General features: G+C 42.6%; 1 protein-coding gene across 2 annotated transcripts in view; it reads right to left on the bottom strand.

Annotated features, from left to right (window-relative positions):
* G3BP2 (G3BP stress granule assembly factor 2) overlaps positions 1-20,132 on the bottom strand; it is a 32,165-nt gene that overhangs the window by 5,519 nt on the left and 6,514 nt on the right. Inside the window, exons 2-9 of one of the 2 annotated variants that reach the window (XM_069778799.1) lie at positions 17,047-17,165; positions 12,131-12,212; positions 10,987-11,160; positions 8,840-8,930; positions 7,771-7,873; positions 6,080-6,260; positions 5,006-5,104; positions 528-630 (exon numbers count right to left, since the gene is read on the bottom strand). In XM_069778799.1, coding sequence (XP_069634900.1) covers positions 528-630; positions 5,006-5,104; positions 6,080-6,260; positions 7,771-7,873; positions 8,840-8,930; positions 10,987-11,160; positions 12,131-12,212; positions 17,047-17,141 — 928 coding nt within the window. In that variant the 5' untranslated portion in view covers positions 17,142-17,165. The remainder of the gene's footprint in view (positions 1-527; positions 631-5,005; positions 5,105-6,079; positions 6,261-7,770; positions 7,874-8,839; positions 8,931-10,986; positions 11,161-12,130; positions 12,213-17,046; positions 17,166-20,132) is intronic. The other variant, XM_069778808.1, reaches the window with a different exon arrangement.

Here is a 20,132-nt window from a genome sequence, read left to right as displayed (position 1 = left end):
CAGAGAGCTGGCTGCTCATCCACTAAGACAAACATGAGGCAGCTAAACTGAAAACAGTATTTTAGACAATTACACAAGGTGGAAAAACATGTATAAGATTATTAACTGACTGAGGTTGACACAGTGGGAAGGTTTTCTTCCAAAACAAAGCAGCCACAGGCACTTAAGAGCTCTCACTTCCAAGGTTCAGCAAAATTAAAGGACATGGGGGTGGGGGGGAATCCCCTCAGATGTCCATAGCAGCTTTTCAGAACTGCATCAAGCCACAGGAAAAGTACTCAAGCATGTAAGTGAGTGGCCTATTAAAAAACATTTCAACAACACAGAAGCTTGGAAATAATGCCTGATCTTTCCAACAACTCATCACCAGCTTGGCCTCCAAATTATATTCCCCCATTTCTAGCTGAAGGCAGTAGGATCAGACAGTTCATTACCAGCCCAATATAATACAGGTACAGACAAGACCCACTGCGGAGGCACCTCTCGTTAACTAGTCCCAAGCAGACACGCACGCTGATCCACATTACCTGGTCGAGGTCCTCGGGGTGGAAAACCTGGTCTTTCCCTGGGACGCTGTTCACGTACACGAGGAGGTTGAGACTGAGCTTCAGGTTTAGTTTCAACTCTTGGCTAAAACAGGAGGAGAACATGCATTATTAAACACCTGCTCAGTAAAAATACCCAAACCCCCAAAACTCACCAAAACAAAAAAAACCCCACAAACAAAAGACACAGGTAAGTGGCATGCACAAAACAAACTCCAGAAGATATACAACCGTGTCAATGTGTTTGGGAATACATTTTTTTCACCTCTATAAATTCCTCTGTACCAATCCAGGACTGCAGTGTTCAGTTACCTCTGCTAAAAGGTGCAAATCAAACATCTCTCAATCGGACCGTCTCCCCAAAACACGGCTAAGGTGAATTTTCCATGTTTGACCAGGCATTGAGACCCCAACGCTCCGTTATTCAAGAATCCCTCAACCTGACTAAAAACCCCGCATAGATGAGATAAAGCTCCCTCAGGCCAAACTTCACGGATTCAGAGGCAGTCCGAGATGAACAGGAACAGATGGGCAAATCACATTTTCCGTCCGAGTCCCTGAGGGATTCTTTTCCTTGAGTGCAGAGCAACTATAAGGAAAGTACCAAAAAGAACGAGGAGAACAAAACAAAAGCCCTCAGAAGTGCAATAAGTATTTCCGATACAGTAAAGCTGCCTGAAATGACAATTTCTACAGGCTACCTGCTGACGATATTCTGCAACTTTCCCGTTGTCAAGACTGTGATGCTCAAAGTACATCCTTTGTATTCTCAGGAACTAGAACACCTATTCCATGTTTTGCAAGCAAAAAATGCTTTTAAGGATAATTTGAGAAAAAGAGACAGAACAATTAAAAATATTTCTACGCGGCCTGTTGGTTACTGAAGCGTTTTCCAACATTTTTTAAATTCCATTTTCTGCACAACAGTCCAGCACCTGCTGCTGTGCTGAGTTCTTATCTTAGAAAAACAAAATTATCCTTAGGAGCATAAAGAAGAACACTATGCTCCAAGGAAGATTAAACACAAGAACAATGGCTATAAGCCCAGACTGCTGCAGAGAAGTAGTTTATGTTAAACATCTCCCTTATTTTCCTTTAAGGTCTCAAGATAGCTGACAGTTCCAGCCAGAGAGCACCTCAGAGGGGTAAGAAGACTGTATTTTACCTGACACATGCAGGTATTACGCACCAAATAAATGTTTCAGCCCCCCGATCACTCGTGCTCTACCCAGCTAGGCATTACCTTGTCCTTCCAACATTTCTAGGATCATTTTTTCAATTCCAAGAATAAGCTAGAAAAATCAGCCTTCCTGTTAAATGTCTCTTCATTATACCTCCTCATGGGTCACTGGAGCTCCCCTGCCATCTTTTACTCACAAATCTTTTACTGCATTTTAAATTGTACCTCGAAAGCAAAAGTCAATAGATGCAGACCCCCATCTCTTAGATACTTAATGGCTATCAGGCTTAAACACTCGAGTCCTTCCATCAACCAGAGCAAAGACTTGCTAAATCACTTAAGTCCTTCTGTTAAATCCCAAAGAACAGTTAACTTACACCTGCTTGCTTTGCATTTCACTGAACTTCTCATCTATCACACAAACAACAAACAGCTAATCTCATGCTTTCTAATCAGTACCATCCCTTTTGACCAAGTAAGACCGCCTCAGTGCCTATTAAGGGCTGCCATTACAACCCAAGCAGCAGCTAACTGCAACTCTCATTTCACGGAGAGCACCCAAAGTGGACTGAAAGGCACAGAATACGGATTTGAACACACAACGACTAAAGGAGCAGTCAGCCCAGGAGCGGAGTGTGCCACAAACCTCAGCCTAATGGAGCTTTGAGAACAATTAAGGAAAAGGTGACATTGTCCCTTCTTTTCAGGGGCTCACATGGGGAGGGAAAAGGACCTCCTTCTGCTACAGCAATGCTACTGGCAAATGACAGCAAAACCAGCCACAAGCCAGCCTTTATTCACCAACTTTGGAACTGAATACCCCCCTGAAACAGAGAAGGATGGGACAGAAGGTGCAAGAGAAGAGGTGGCTCCAAAGGCTGGTACAATTCTATCTTTTAAATCTTAAAAGGCTTAAAAATTTCTCTAGAGTGCGATGACTGCCATAATCAAAATGCACGCATCCAAAGAACCAACTAGCCAAGCAAACAAACAAGAAACCACACTTCACATGAAACAAAAGAAAAAAAACCCCTCATCGTATCACCAGAATTCCAGCAGCTAGGTTAGATGCATACCTCAGATAGCTACCACACTGTCTCTGAGGCAAATGTGGACCACACAACTTACTAAAGGCACTCATCAATCAGTTCCACGAAGGTGCTATAGATTACAGAAGAGTCTATCCAGAGTCCGAACAGATTGAAGGTGGTTAGAGAATGCAGCATCTATAAACAGACCTCTCCCTGAACTCGCCACTTCTGAGCCAGAAGACAAGAGTCAGGGAGCACCCTGCCTGCCTCCGCCCCTCCGGCACGCCTACGACAGCTGATGTGTTAACGCAAATGGGAGGTCAGAATATCTGAAAATGCTATAAAGAGAAGGCCCAATTTATCAGTGTAGGCAGGTTGATTTCTAATTGCCCACAAGAAGAAAAAGAGCGAGAAACGCTGACTTGTTTAACTCCACAGCTGTAAGTAAATAGGAGCTGAACTAGTGTATATCCAAAACAGTACATGTACAGTCCTTGGAGGGCTTCTGAGTTCATACTACAGAAGCTGTATTTTTAACTTGATAAAAGATGGGGAAAAACTGGAGTGACGCACAGAAAGGAATGAGAAGGACAGTTAACAGCTGCTTTGTAACATCACTGATGTTGGCTAGAACAGCTTCCCAAAGGAGCTACACACCCACTAGTGCAATCTACTGTCCCCGTTTACATGCACAGTATCTGGCATCAGTGGATCCAAGAGAACAGAAAAGAGCTGCTACTGATCTGTAACCCATTGTACAAACTGTTCAGGTGCCTTTTCTACCACCTTTCTGTATACCATGTCTGAAAAGCATGCAAGAAAAGGAGCTAAGAACTGACTAATTCTGTCTCCAGAAGAGCTGAGAGTTGAAATTCTTGCCACTTCAGTATTGTTCAGAAACTTCCACACAGAATTACTTAAACATGAAGTCCCAGCAAAAGTAATCTAAAAAGCAGAAAGCATGACAAGCTGCAGAGGCAACACGAAAGAGTTCAAGGGGACATCTATAACCTATATTCGGCTCTCTTGTACAGATAATTTTAACTCATTTTTGCAGTCATATTACAAAAATCCGCTCTCTCTACTGCAAATAAACCAAAACCAATTTTGGTTTTGCAAAACGAATATTTATGCTGTACTAGAAAAAACACCGTTTTTATGGCTCAAATAACATCTAAATGCTCAAAAGCCCTGTTAAAGCTGATGAAGACAGGCTTCCCGTTACATAGCCACTACCTGATTTCTATGACAGCCCTCTCAGACCAAAAGCAACACCATACAAGGTGCTGGTTTTGTGAGGGTTTTTTTTGTTGTTGTTTTTGTTTGTTTGTTTTTCTTTTTTAACATGCATTTGGCTGAAGGGCAATCCTAGACAGGTTCCTCTCTGTCAGTAAAAAATGGAGAAGAAATCAGTGCAAAAGCAACAGCTGCAATAACCCAGCCACCCTACTGAAAATTGCAGTCTTTTAAAAAGGTTGGACATGAGCTACCACAACATACAGTGCTTTGGTACACAGTGTCAGTAGAAGAGGTTAAAGCACACATTTTCTGCTTTGAGGATTTTTATATAGATGAAGGCAGCTGAATTGAGAGTCTCAGACCGTGTCACAGCAGCTTGGCAGGTGCAGGATACGAGCTATCACCCGGTCAAACTTTCTTTCCCCTCCTCACCCAGTCAACCTAGGAATGGGAAGACAGCATTGTCCTGGCAAGGAAATGTGAATCCTTCCATTCCTCCCACAGTCATAAGTTGGTACAGGGTTCTGTGACAAATTCATTATAAATGGATAATGAAATCCAGTGCACTTCTGTAGACATTAGCCTTAGAAGGCAATCTTGCACCTTCTCAGAAACGGTGCTATCCCTTTTTACTGCTGGGGCACTTCCGCCAATGAAATACCCCTTTCAAACACACTTTAGAAAACTATCATTTTGTGGGGAGTTGTTTTTTTGTTTTGTTTTGTTTTTTATTTTCCCTTGTAAACCAAACCATACCCCATTAAGAAAGGTCAAAAAAATTTCAGTAGTGATTTCCTGTTTCCATACGAACAGATTTTAACATCACCATCACCCAAAGTTCCACCTGTTACGTGTACGTGCCTTCGCTTGCGACAAGAAGGTGAGTGCATTAACATTTAAGACACAATTAATTTGTGCAATTTAAGTCAAACAAATTGATCTGTTAATTTAAAAACTGAAGCAGTTTGCAGAAGTAATGAGACAATCCAAGGTGTTCACAGATGGGTTACCTGTGAGACTGGTGCTTTAACATGGGGTGGAATTCCAGAGGAAGAAACAGTACCACTAGGAGGCAGGTTTTTACTGGTCACTGAAGCCCAAGAGAAAGCCTGCAGGAAATGCAACAAACCTAGGCTACTAATCATGGCAAACCACTGACATTCCTACAGGGAAACTCGTCTGCTGAAAATACACTTTTGGTTCATATCTGACTATTAAATAACTGTTGTGCAAGCATTACAACGAAGATACAGAAGGATTTGCAGTTCTAGCCATCTGTGGCCTCCAACGGTGTGGTGCAAGTGTGTACTGTGCCCACTACCGCTACTTGAGTGAGCCCAGTTCCCTCAGCATCCCTGGATCACTGCTTTCCATGATGTAACCAAACCTAGGACTGAAAACCCTGTAGTGTTAAGTGTCTTCGCACAAAGAAAGAAAGAGGATGCCAGAAGTTTGAAGTAAAAACGGAAAAGAGAAAAAGGATTGGAAAAAAACCAAACGGGAGACACGCTGGAGCTAGAAAATGACCTCTCTCCAGCTTTCACCAGTTCCTCCCATCTCTTTCAAACTACCTCAGTGTAACCATACCAGATGACGCACGGTGTGCCCGGTGGTTTTTTAAGATTAGGCATCCTGCCTCTAAAGGAGACAGTCAGTGCCCCCATAGTGATTTTGAACCTATACGGCCAGCAATTTTGCAAGCGTCAAGGCATTATGGTTTTTTCAAGGAAGAGCAGTGGTTCCCATTGTATGAGATTTTTGTTGGTGGTAGCCTGAAGTGTTTTCTTAGCATATGTTAACTCTACATTTAAAGAGGTTTACACATGCATAAAACCACACACACACACTTTACAAGCAGAGCATTAAATTTATGATAGGTGACTTGAGCAGCGCTTAAAAATAACATTATTTCCTTTTTTAGTGAAACTTTGCATTTTTACAAGTTCAAGGTTCAAGTCTAGCTGTTCATACAGCATGACACTGAAAACAGGTACCAGTTTGGCCACTCAAAAAGGCTAAGTCCAAAACCAAATCCTCTGGTTTACCATCTGCACCTAGAAGCACAGATATGACTTTTAACTAACCTTTGGTGGTTCTTGTGGTAGTGAAACAGGTTCTACAGGAGGTGGAGATGGAGACTTCTCTTCCAGCTCCTCAAGGGTCTTTTCTTCTACTTCTGCTTTCAGCTCCTCGGTTTTTGTTTCAGATTCCAGTTCCGGCTCAGGTTCATGAGATGATTCTTCTAGCGCCTCCTCTATCCCATTGCTACAATAATCAAATGCATTTTATGCAGCTTATCAACTGCTTTGTATTTTATGACTTTTTATAAGCTATGCTATGGTAAAGGCTGGTGTTAAAAAGATCATTCTGTTTCCAGTTGCTACCATATGGTACCTATATATCCAGTACTGTGAGAAGTTAAACTATACCCCTGTAGTTGTCTACAAAGCCAGATTTTACTCCTGCTGAAGCAAAGACATGTTTTACAATTCTCTGCAGAGAATGTGAAAATCACACAGACATATAAGCCTTTTAAGGAACAGGTGCTAAACTCAAGAACTGCTACTCCTAACAGAATAGAAGCACAGTGAGAGACCAATGGAAGACTAAGCTATACACATAAATGAAGCCAATTTTGGAATGAAACCTGCAGCTTATTTACAAAAATCCCATACAAGTCCTTACGAAAGGAGCTGTGAGTCTTGTTTACTGAAAATCGCAGGCAACTTCTTCTCTACTCTGTGTGTTCCAAATGTAAGGGCCGTGAGGTTCTTCACTTCTCTCTTCAGCCATCTCAAAAGCTTACTGATAGCAAATACTTCTGCTTATGCAGCTCCTGCCACAGGTTAGCATATGCCTAAGTGACTATCTGGTGAATGTTGCCTTTGCAACTTCTTTCCAATTGGCACAGTAACGCAAAACCAAGACCTGACTTAATGCTTTTAGGCATCAAAAACTTCCTGCAATATCTTGAGCAAGTCACCGCCAGAATTCCAGCAGACTCCCCTCTTACGTAAGATTTCTCATGAAAAGCATTATGTGACCAGCATTTAGCGTCTTCACTGATGCACTTAACAGACATGATCTAGTGATGACACATATGTGTTTTTTTTTTAACAAGAAAACCATGAAGTCAGTTCTGGCCCTTTAAAAAGCATTCCTATGTTTCAAAAAGCAAAGGTTTTGGCGTTGTTTGTTTCTTTGTGTTGGGGTGTGTGTGTCGGTGTGTGTTGGGTTTTTTTTTAATTAAAATGTATTTTTCTTACAAAACACGAAGAAACTTTTTTCTCTCATCTTGTTTAGATGTTAAGACACTCAGGATAGAGATCTATTCTTCCAATAGAGGTGTACAGCAACTTCTCAAAAAGCAGACCTTCCTCTCAGCTTCAAGTGCTACCCAAATTTGAGGAGTAACATATCATTAACCACCCCTTTGTTAACCCATCTGTTCACATAAATTACATCATATCAACTCACTGTTATAAATTTACATAACAAAGACTCCATTAAGTGTGTACAGAAACATAGTTGCTACCTTTTCACCTCATATTTGAAACCAGAAGAGAAAATAACTAACAAACATAACAACATCCCCCACTTCCTCTCTCCATTCAAGAAGCAATGTTTCAAAATAATATAACCTTAACATAACACAGATCCCTATCAAGTGTAGTTTCCTAAACTACCTGTTAAATCACATCCAGAATCTGAAGCCAAAGCAATTCTGTCATTTTCACTAAAAAAGCAACTTCATATAATAGAATGGACTTCTTACGTTACAGGATGGTTTTCATAGTAAGTACTGCTTGCATTCTCTTGCACAGGTTCAGGTGATGGTTGTCTTTCCTCCTGCTCCTCTTCCACCTCTTCCTCAGACTCTGTCACAAAAAGAAACACTTCCTTAAACATCTCTGCAAGCGTACACAAGCCAGACTTAAAATAAAAGCACATTAAACTAGTAGTAATCAAAATAAAGCTTCATCAACAAAATAAGGCAAACTCAGCTGCAAGATAAGATAGAAGACCTTTCCACTTGTTCAAGAGGCTTTGTTTCTTACCATTTTCACAAAAAGGAGAAACTAGAGACATATTGCTGCTGGAAATTTCTGGCAAGAGGGTTTGAGGGTCTTTTAAAGCAGCAGATGCTTTTCATACAGTGGCAGTAAAGGAGAAAGATTGCACTATTAGCTCATAAATCCCAGTACCTAAAACTAAAAAGATGAACCTCAAATACAAGGATGATTGCCTAAGATGCTTTGTTCTGCAGAACCGAGATGAAAAAATTCCAGAAATTATCCAGTGAACCCACGTACACGCATTCTGGTTGTAGTCTGATTTGCTTTGCCTCAGCGAACAGAGGGGGGAAAAAACCACCCGGGTCAAGTTCAGCCCCTGAATAGAGATGAGTTACTGAATGTGATGATGACATGAAAGTGAATTACATGTCATATTTGAAAAGCCAATTAGATTTTCTTCTTCAAATCACTTCTAGGTAAAGTTCAACTGATCAGAGAAATCAAGTCTACCTGATGAAACTAGTGCCAGCAAAAGTACTGTTGCTCATGATTTCTATTCTCTGCCAAGCCTCATCCACCCCGAGCCAGTCCAGCCCTTCAAGGAATAAGGTACTACTATGGGAACTTCATTTTACAGAACGTTTTGGACCAGCAGGCAGTTCCAGCAACGTAACTCCCCACCTCAGCCCCATCCCAAATTACTACGCTCCATGAGAATGCAGTACAGTTCGTGTCTTTCCATGTGCTCTAGACACTTCGGAAAGCTCTCCATAATACATGCTAGAGGAACAAGAAAAAGGCAAACTCTACCTGTACAGTTCTTCTCACCTTCATCAAGTTCTCCTTCTGAATCCCCAAATACTTCATCTTCATATCTGAAGATATCATTATGGACATAGAACTTGTTTGGAACAGAACCCTGTAAAAGAGCAACATGCATTTTTTTGCATATATGGTATATTAGTAGCCAACAAGAGGGATGGATTAGAGATATAAGCTTTGGGTACACGCCAACAACTTGGAATAGGACTAGACTATTTCACTAAAGCCATTCTCCAAGCAGTACCTCTTCTCTAAGCAAAATTTGAACGGTAACTTCCGCCCAACTGAAAAAGGACGTTTCAAGCAGAAGAAAAACAATTTTGCCAAGTCACAGCAATCACAGGTTCTAACTAAAGATTAAGTCCCTCAGTTTCATTGGGGAATTTGAGTTATCCCTATTACAAAAACTTTACAACAAAAAAACAGAATGAACTTTCACAGGGTGACTGTATGCTTATAGCATTGCATAGAGAAACAGGGAAGAAATTCAACAAGACTCTAAAGCATTAATCGCTAACCACATAATAGTTCGTGATGAAGTGGGGGAAAGAGGTAGAAAGAACACAGGACACCCTTTACCCTGTCTGATGGGTTGACCCTGGCTGGACGCCAGGTGCCCACCAAAGCCGTTCTATCACTCCCCCATCCTCAGCTGGACAGGGGAGAGAAAAATATAACAAAAAGCTTGCGGGTCGAGATAAGGACAGGAGAGATCATTCACTAATTACCATCACGGGCGAAACAGACTCAGCTTAGGGAAAATTAGCTCAATTTATTACAAATCAGCCAGAGTAAGGTAAATGAGAAAATAAAACGAAATCTCAGAACACCTTCCCTCCACCCCTCCCTTCTTCCCGGGCACAACTTCACTCCCGGATTTCTCCACGAAGCCCCCCCAGCGGCACAAGGGGGACAGGGATGGGGTTAACGGTCATCACGTGTTATTTTCTGCCGCTTCACCTCCTCAGGGCGAGGGCTCATCACACTCTTCCCCTGCTCCAGCGTGGGGTCCCACCCACGGGAGACAGTCCTCCACGAACTTTCTCCAATGTGGGCCATTCCCACGGGCTGCAGTTCTTCACGAACTGCTCCAGCATGGGTCCTTTCCACGGTGTGCAGTCCTTCAGGAGCACACTGCTCCATCGTGGGTCCCCCACGGGGTCACAAGTCCTGCCAGAAAACCTGCTCCATGGGCTCCTCTCTCCACAGATCCGCAGGTCCTGCCAGGAACCTGCTCCAGCGCAGGGTTCCCACGGGGTCACAGCCTCCTTCGGGAACCCACCTGCTCCAGTGTGGGGTCCTCCACCGGCTGCAGGTGGGTATCTGCCCCACCGTGGACCTCCCTGGACTGCAGGGGGACAGCCTGCCTCACCAGGGTCTTCACCACGGGCTGCAGGGGAATCTTCGCTCCGGCGCCTGGAGCATCTCCTCCCCCTCCTTCTGCACTGACCTTGGTGTCCGCAGGCTTGTTTCTCTTACATGTTCTCACTCCTCTCTCCGGTGGCTGTTTTCTCCGCGTCCCAACTTTTTTTCCTTCTTAAAAATGTTATCACAGAGGCGTTACCACTATCACTGATTGGCTCGGCCTTGGCCGGCGGCGGGTCCATCTTAGAGCCGGCTGGTACGGGCTCGCTCTCTCTCGAACACAGGGGAAGCTTCCAGCAGCTTCTTACAGGAGCCACCCCTGTAACCCCCCCCGCTACCAAAACCTTGCCACATAAAACCAATACACCCTGACACAGCTCTGCTCTCACTAAGAGCTAATTTTGAGCAGTAACTTGCACAGCATCAACCCATACTCACATTTGCCAGCAAACTTGAAGAAAGGACAGAACTACACTAGAGACTTGGTCTGCAGAGCTGAACATTATGCTTTTTATTTATTTGTGCCAATGGCAGCTCCCAAATGCAAGCTCCAATTTCCTTTGTATTACTGCTCCAATACTTCAAGTCTAAGAAAATAAAACAGCTCAGGATGGGTCCAATATACTAATTTCTCTGCACTCCCATACTGTGACACATTTAATGATAGCCCCTGCGCCAAGCTCTGAAAGCCAGATCATATCTTTTGCCCCAATATGACAAATTGTAGCTACAGGTCAGGTTTCCATCATCCTTATTTGAAGTTAAAAGACAATCTTACATATACTTACTTCTGGAGCAAGCACAAAAGTCTGCATGAACTTCCTCATTGGTTGCCCATTGTTTGACAGCTCTCCCATTACTTGCACAACCACCCCATCACTCAGAGTAGCATGAGCATCCACATGACGAATCTTGGTGTGGCATTCACTGAACTGTAATGACATCACTTTCTTGTGTATCTCCTAGAAACAGAAAGTTACATTTTACCTACACTTAGTTTTGCACAGAGCTTTACACCTTTTAAATACCTGAGTCTGAACTAACAAAAAAAACCACCCCACGGAAGCTCAAAAGGTAAATACAGGAACCAAGAAGTGTTTTTCACTGAAGACAGTCTGCCTGAGCTCATCTAACTTTTATTCTGAAGTTTCCACCAGGATACAATTACTTCTCAGGGTGGTCAAATAGCATACAACTTGCTATCCAATTCTTCCAGCTGTATTACAACATATAACCTATTTTAAGAATTCACTTGTTTAAAGGGCTTGTGAGAGGGACAGGATTTACCTTGTGTTTTGGAAAAAACCAAAGCACCACCCCCCAAAACAAAAAAACCCAACCCTTTATGCATCCGCAAAGTACCCGAACATCACGGGAAGGGGTAACATCTGCCCTGCCGCCAAGACTTTTGTGCCGCCAAATCAGGTTCCGCCAGTGAAAGGAGAAGAAACCAAACCTGCCCTGGGCTAGAAGCCACATTGCTCAAAGATGTGGCTACCACATGAACATGCCCCTAGGTGACAGACATTATTCTGGAAACTCCACTCACAGAGGAATTTGGTAACATACACAACTCCATGCAACTGGCAATGACCAAAGTCCCCTTCCTAAGGAACCACTTCTTACTGAAATATGATACATCAATAGCACAAGTCTAACAGGTCCTCTTGATTTTGTTTCCCATCCTAAATATATTTTCTGCAGTCCAGATGCAAAGCCGATGAACCAAACACAACCCACAATAAAAGCAGGAACAATCAAACAAAAAAATTCAATCCAACAAATTCCTATCTGTCTCTGAACAGGAGGCAGTATCACAATACATTATTTACCAGATAAGAAAATCAAAGTAATTGGCAAACAAAAAAGACTGATTTATACAACTAAGTTCTGAACATTAATGAGGACTACAGGACTGATTTGGATACGCACAGCTTGACCATACACTGCTTCCTGCGGTTTCCCACTGGCATCCAGTCCTCCATGGACATAAGAAGAATTCCTGCCATAAAACCTGCAAGTAAAGAGATGTAAAGGTCATAGCAGCGAAAGCATAAGAACCAAATCCAACAAATATTTTAGCCATAAGTTGTGGAGCTAAATGCATCAGGAATTTCAGCACAAACAGCAATTCAAGACATATTTTCCACTTGCGAGGCTCCAAGAATACAGGAACAAACATTATTGTTGTCATGGTATTCCAGTTTGCCCAAGATATGTAGCAAGCTCCTAAATCAACCTCAACCCTTCACTTCAAAATCATCTGCCCACGTTAAAGCCGCGCTACCCAGCCAAGGCGTTAGCCTAGGGAGGAACAACCCGCCTGCCTCTCCTCTGAATCCCTGTTCTCTTCAAAGCTTCGGGCAGCAGTGAGGGGTTCTGCCTCGGATTCAGACTTGTCTGACCAGCCAACCCACCTCCCCACCTATCCCATCTCTCTGCTCTACGTGGCTGTTATTTCGCACTTCAGCTTTCTTGAAAGCAATGGCCAAAGAGCTCATTACAAAACTCCAAAATTATTAGAAAAGACCACGTTCCTCTCAAACACCACAGGTGAACACAAAGCCCCCAGAATAAATGCTATCTGAAATCAAGTGTAAAACACCAGCAAATGAAAGAAGGCCAAACAAAACTGCATCTTACTGCTGCCACACCGGGGTATAAATTCAGTACTAGATGTAGCCCAAAACCAGCACTCTCTCTATGCTTCTTACAGTTAGACAGTGAACAGTATTTTATTTGCATTAATTGCATCACTGTGTACAATAACTGTATCACCACTTATACCAGTCTCCACTGTATAACTCGACATAAAACTAATATTCCATATTTATGCTACCCAACAAGTAGCAGTTGTGGTTTTGGTCTTGCAAGCAGCACAAACCACTGCACCACTCCAGGAAAAACAAACCCTGAGACCCTTTCTTGGCCTAGCTTCTGGACTGGATTTCAAAAGCCCATATTTTCTATACGTAATATACGTACACTGGCTTCCAATATTTTTCTTACATTTCAGAGATCTTTTTGTACTTCCATTTCACTTCCAAATTTTGAGCCTAAAATATTCTAAGTTTTGTTTTGGATATTTACTGCCAGCTTATAAAGCGTGTGACAAATGCTTAATATTTTCCATACGTTTAAATTAATAGAACAGACAAAACCATCATATCACACCTTCCATGGGGTATGAATGCTAACATTTGTCCTACCTCTACAAGATACCATTATTATCCACTCTTGTACTGTATATATGAAATATAATTCTCATTAAGTACTTCTGTGAACTCGCTGTCACACAGATTAGCAGGGGTACAGAACATTTCCCTCTGGTTAAACAAGCCAATGCAGAGGGTCAGTGTTAAGATTCAGAATTAAACACTAGAACTTCCACAGTTGCCATTTCTTGGTTTATCCCACTAAACCTAGAAACTCTTTCCAGTTCTACTTTCCCGAAAACACCAGCCCAAGATTTTAACTCTCTTGACTATGTCCAGAAAAAAGTCTGGGAAATATTAGATTGTGTTCTTTGCTACCAACTGCATAACCATGTTTTTGAGCGTGGTCCAGCACTTGGTAACAGCAAGGAAAACCAGAAGTTCTGCTGAAGCAGTGCACAAGCAGATAGGAAAACATTTTTTCACTCTCTAAATTCCAAAGTAAGCCCTCTGAGAGTCAGCATATCTTACTAAGTGCTTTCACAGGGGGACTAAGAGTTTGAGCTTGCCTTTAAGGAACTGTTCGAACTCTTTGGTAGGCAGAAGACCTAACAAGTGGGCACTGCGGATCAGGAAAGGAGTAAATGTTAAGTCTCCAGTTACATGTAACTACAGATTTTCAGTTAAGGGGCCAGTAAAGCCATATAAATTCACCTAAAGTACAACAGGCATGCAAACTACACGGAGTAACATCCATTTAGAGGGAAACTGATCTCTGCTTACCCGTAACCTCTGGATAAGCTTTGGATAATGACTAGCGATAGGATACTTGGTGCTCTTCTCAAACTTTTAGTAGGATAAACAAATAACTTTAACACTTGCTGTCCTGACTCCCTTATCGCTGCGAGAAGGAGCACACTGAGCATCGGGAAGCCCTGAAAACCAAAATCCTTCTGTGGCAGTGAGCCAGCCATTGTTCAGACTAACAGCAAGAGAAAGAGGGAAGATAAGACGTCCTCTTAGAAGAATATCACTCATAAACAAGGTGGGGCCAAAGAACAGAGAGGCAAATGTCCTCCATATCTGAGCCTGACTAGAAAAAAGCAGCTACCTCTGCAGCCCAAAAAAAGGGACAGCAGTGGCAGAGATTAAAACTGGCTAGAAGACATTTCACACAAGCAGCTCAAGAATCAGCTATGATTCAACCAAACCATATCAAAACCTCCAGGACACTTCTGTGCAGAGGTATTTAAGAGAAATTTCACAGATGCTATTGTTAGTGATGCACGTGCCACCTTTCAAGTGGACAGAGAATATTCATGAGCACAGAGTATCACCTGCACCAGGCGAGCTTGCCTCGTGAGCGTCTACCCAGCTCCCCTGGCCTCAGCAGGGCCATTCCAGGAGACAGTTAACCAACCGGTCATCGACAGCCCCTCCACTTCATAGACGAAGAAAAATTCTCTGAAGTTTTTGGACTAGAACCTTTGATGAAAACACAGTTCCTGCAAGAAGGTTAACTCTACGGAAAATTCCCCATTCCCACTCAACATACCATGCATAGAGCATAATTTGGAAAGCTGCATTTCAGAGTTCTTTGAGTAAAGCTTGAGATTTAAAGGTGTGGGAATAATATCTAGTACCTCCTATAAAGCACCAAAGTTGTCTTCAACAGGCTAAATGTCTCCGCAGACACCATTTTTCCTCAGACGTACACTTCTGCCAATTTCATATCACCCCAATCTGGAACCCATATGTCCCAGGAACACCAGCTCCATAATGCTCCCATAGCATGTGTTAATACTGATGCAATGGAAGTAATGTTGCCATACTAAGGGAAAGCAGGAGGGATGGCAAACCTGGAACAGCTGGCTGCTCTTCCTTGACTGAAGCAGTTAGGGAAGAAAAACATACCGACAGTATTCTTGCTTAAACACACACCCCATACCCCCCCCCCCCAAATCCTGCCAAAGGTACAGTCACTATCATTACAGGTAAACGCTCTTATGAGCAAAATCAAAGACTATTTTCAACACTGAGTTTGAGGCATGGGTGATTTACCCCCATACACAGTTTAACTGCCATTGAAAATAAATGTTGCAGAAGGAAAAGGCAATCTCACTGTAGAACCGATACAGTTCTCCCTCTGCCTTTGGTATTAAGCTGTGAAGCGTGGCCTAATCATCCCTTACATCTGTCTCTTTATGCAAACAATTTCTGGGTTTCCGAGCAAAATGACAGCACACTGGACAAGAAACTTGTCTTACTAACCTGAGCTCTTCTGTCATTCAAAAATGACGCTGCTGTTCCGATATCAGGATTTCCACTGCATCATTTGCTCACAACGTAATTCTTGCCTTGAAAAACTGGTACAGTCACACCCTTTCTAAGTCTCTTAAAAGAATTTCAACTGCCTGACCTTTACGGGCAATCAATAGTTATAGATATTGACCAGATGCTAACTGCTGACAGACTTGCCTAAGAGGTGCCTCCAAAGCTATGTCCAAATCAAGAGGTCCTTTCCCAGGCCTCCTGAGGAAAACACCCAGGTGTGATACGCACATAAAGAACACAGTTCTGGGGTCAGAGAGCGCTGTCTCTATATCAGGTATCGATATGTTACATGGACATACTCGTCCAGCTGTTGATCTGACTCATTTGTTGAAGTTTTGAGGGTGAGGAAAAATTCTGCAATTGCTAGAAGTCCTGCTGTTAATTTCTGTTAGATTACTAAAGATAGACTAGGAAAGCCTGGAATACATTGCTCAGACACCTTAAAAATAGATTTAAACACAGAAAACAACATGGCTCCACCACAGTTCAGTAATTTAAGTAAAAATACCATTCATTTTCCCTACCTCAAAGCTATAGTTGAAAAGAGGCATTATTCAAAAGACCAAATTCTTAAGTAAGCCACCTAAGAGCTCTAACTTGTGCTCAAACAGTCCAATTTTTCAGCGTCAACATTATGTCAAGTTCTGAGACAAGACCAACCCAAGCAGTGACTGCTTTTTTTCTTTTTATAGTCTGGCAAAGCTACGTTCACCTTTATTTATTACAAGTCCATGCTGCTCTAAGTCCAAACGTGGAAATGCAAAATCTTAAGCAACAAGCTCTATGTAGCCAATCAAAACCAGAAAAAGAAGGAAGAAAATACAAAAAAAGGGAAGAAACACAGTCAGAGTACCACTTAAATAGTGGGCACAAGTAAAAAAAAAAAACTACTGTATTTCCCACCTATCTTGTCCAGGCTATGACATTTATACTTAAATCTCCAATCATAATCTGGATAAAAACTTCTCAGAGGCAATGCAAAATATAGTAACCTGAAATAATTAGCATGCTTGTCTTGAGTACTAAATGCAAGTGCTTCTCTGCCATTTTATTTCCTTTTCTTTTCTGTCTTTTTAGAAAAGTATTTCCGGAATACGTACACATTGCCATTTTATCAGCTGAGAAGCAGCTCATTTTTCTGCACAGGAAATACCGTGATAACATGCCATACATCCATACGATCAGACTTGGTTCCAGTGCCTAAGGAGTCTTCAGTAAGATTAAATAGTTTTCCAAGAGCCCAAAAGTTAGCCAGGTCCATTTCCTCCTGTACTCAGAAATTAATGTTTATCTGATTTATTATGAACAGGACACACTTTTGTTCAAAAACATTAGTCACTTTGTGTGTGAAAGCGTTACCTGTGCAAGAAGTCAGGAGCTTTATTTAGCAGAGTGTAGTACTGTCTCACGAACTCCCGCCCTACGAGCAGGGGACTTGGCTTCTCCATCACCATTTCTTTGGTACACAGTGTCAAATGCTGTAATTAAAAATATTCACGTTAGTTTGAAGACAGCCCTATATATCACAACTTCCCCATAAAGGGGATAAGCACAATGATATTAGAATGGAAACAATTATGTGAACAGGAACTTAATTCACACAGAACTAATCCACTAATTCAGGACACCCTCCCCCACCTCCTTTGAGTAAATAAAAAGATTTCAGTCAATTCATGTGTAGAAACAAAGTCCCTTACAGAACAGGTGCTTTAAAAAACAAAACAACAAAAAATCCCAACCAACCAACCAAAAACCCTGTTAAAAATGTGTAGCCCCATTTATTTAACCCTTTGGCAATAAACTGACAAACAATTAAAAATCCAAGTTAAACAGCACTGCAAAACAAACAGGAATACACTTTCTTAAGTCAGCCGGTAACATTCCTTTATCTCAAAGCACATCCGCTTCAAAAGGCTACTGTCACACCTGTAACACAAAGACGGTAGCACCAATATTCTGAAGTAATTACGTGGCTGGATTCGCATTCCCTGAAGGCTGGGAAGGGAAACCTTTACGCCTCAGAGATGACCAAAGCCTTAGGTACTTCTTGTCCAACCTAACTGCATTTCACGTTTGTTATAGAATAATTTAGGTTGGAAAGGACTTCTGGGGGTCACCTGGTTCAAACCTGGGCACAAACTATGACCAGTTTCTAACACATTGCTCATTAAAACAAGTTCTGAATAAGGTTATTTGCTAACATGTAAACAGAACTCCCATTTGCAATTTGTGTCTGTCAGCTCTCAATTCAACGTGGCGCATCTTGGAGAAATATGGATCCACACCCTCCCACCCGGTAGTTGAAGGTAGCAGCAACAGTTCATCCCCCGACTTGGGTCTCCAGGCTTCCTGGAGTTCTCCAGGCTGAACAAGCCCAGCCTTCTCAAAGTCTCCTCTCTCTGGGCACTCCAATCCTCTAACGATCCTGGTGACCCTACACCAGACCCATTTCAGCATGTTGGTTTCTTTCCTGTACTGAGGAGTTAAAACTGGGAGCAATACTCTGGGTCTGGGTGTCACAAGAGTCCAAATGGAAAGGAAGCATCACTTCTGCTCACTACACTCCTGCTTATGCAGCCCAGAACGCAACCGCCCTTCATCACCGCAAAGGTACGCTGCTGACTCAAGTTCAACTTTTCTGCGAGGACGCTAAGGTCTGTTTGTGCAAAGCTGCTTGGTATCCAGGTGTTTCCCAGCCTTTACTTTTGCATGCAGTTTTTCCATGCACATGCAGAACTTGGTAATTTGCCTTTATTGAACTCCGTGATGTTCCTGTCAGCCCATTTCTCCAGCCTATCCCTCCAGAAACTTGGTGCAGAACACTTTAGCCCATCAGCCAGGTCAGGGGAAAGGTGTTAAACACCATCAGCCCCAGCACTGCCCCTAGAGAAACTTCGCAAGCAGCCAGCTACCAGCTGGACTTAGAATTGCTCACCACAACCTCCTGATGCTGGCTGTCCAGACAGTTTCCCACCCACCTCATATGCTATCTGTCCAGTTTGTCTCCAAGAATAGTACAGAAAACCAATGCCTTACTGAAATCAAGGTAAACCACATCTATTGCAATTTGCTCACCCACTGACCCATTCGTGCCATTGCCGAAGGCAAGCTAGTTGGTCAGTCATAACCTGCCCTTGGTAAATCCACGCCGGCTGTTCCAAACACCTTCTTGTCCTTCATGGATATGAACACAGCTCCCAGGAGGACTGGCTTTACAAGCCTTCCCAGGGATCAAGGAGAAGGCGGCCAACCTATAATTCCCCCACTTCCCCCCTGCCTCGAATGGTTCTTAAGTTTTACTTGCCATGCTCCTAACCATCCATACTGTCTCACAGATCATCTGCATCATAAAATGATGTTCAGCACTCTGGAAGTCTTTCTGATGGCTTGCCAGCACCCAACGTTGCTTTTTCCAGCTCATGTCAGGAAGGCTGAACTTGCTCATGAATACCAGCATCTGCAATCATGAGATTCCCTCCAGTTCCCTAAAGAAAGCTTGATCTACTTACTCTCTCAAAAAACGAATGTGTAGGCAAGGCAGCAGGCAAAGACGACCAACTCAAAACCCCAAGTTGCCAACTTGGGAGATAATCCTAGAATAAGACGTTTGTTTTCTTACCAACATAACCTCAACCCGTTAATCCAAGCCAGGAGCCAATGCGAAGGGCTATTCGCAATTACAGCTGGACAGGACATAAAGCCCATGAGGTGAAATTGAGAGATTAACCTCAGCTCAAGAAGGGCCTGTAATAAAGGTAGAAAGTACACAGGAACAGTGCCACACACGTGTCAGATCCTGCATCAAAAACGAACTCCGAAGAAAAAAAGCCCAAGTACTTAGCTCAAATAGTTCACACTTAACGGACTGTCAAAATAATCCCAACGCAGCAACCCAAGCCACAAGACAATACCAAGAACTGTTCCCAAATACAGTTAGCCAGGAAACTCGCTTGAAGCAACAGTCTTAAAAACTTGTGGGCAAGGCAGCAGCCAAAGCCCGAAATACAAGTTTTGAACTTGGATATAAGACGTCAGAAAACTTATTTTAGGATTATCCAGGATTTTTATTATGACCTTCCAAGACACTGAAACACACTGTTAGTTGTGACTGATGGGAAGCCCTAGGGGAAGTCATTTTGACAATCAGACTCAAAACCAAATGTTAAGAATACTAAGGGACACCAAAGGCTTGAGCCCTGTGCATGTTCAAAGTGGGAACCTCCAAAGAAACAAAATCTGAGCAACTTGGGAGTCTTCCTAACATGAATCACACTACAGCAACAGCACACGTGTGGGAATTTTACTTAGAAACCAACCTTAAAAGAACAAGGAGCTCAGTTTCTACAGGTGAGACTATTTTTTTTTGCTCCCCTGCCTCACAAGCAGATGATGAACACAAAATTGGTGATATGATCTTCACCACGAGCACTTGGGAGAATACACAA

The sequence above is a fragment of the Haliaeetus albicilla genome, chromosome 1 (assembly GCF_947461875.1).
Source record: "Haliaeetus albicilla chromosome 1, bHalAlb1.1, whole genome shotgun sequence".
Taxonomy (NCBI): Eukaryota; Metazoa; Chordata; class Aves; order Accipitriformes; family Accipitridae; genus Haliaeetus; species Haliaeetus albicilla.
This window is presented reverse-complemented; position numbering and strand designations above follow the sequence as displayed.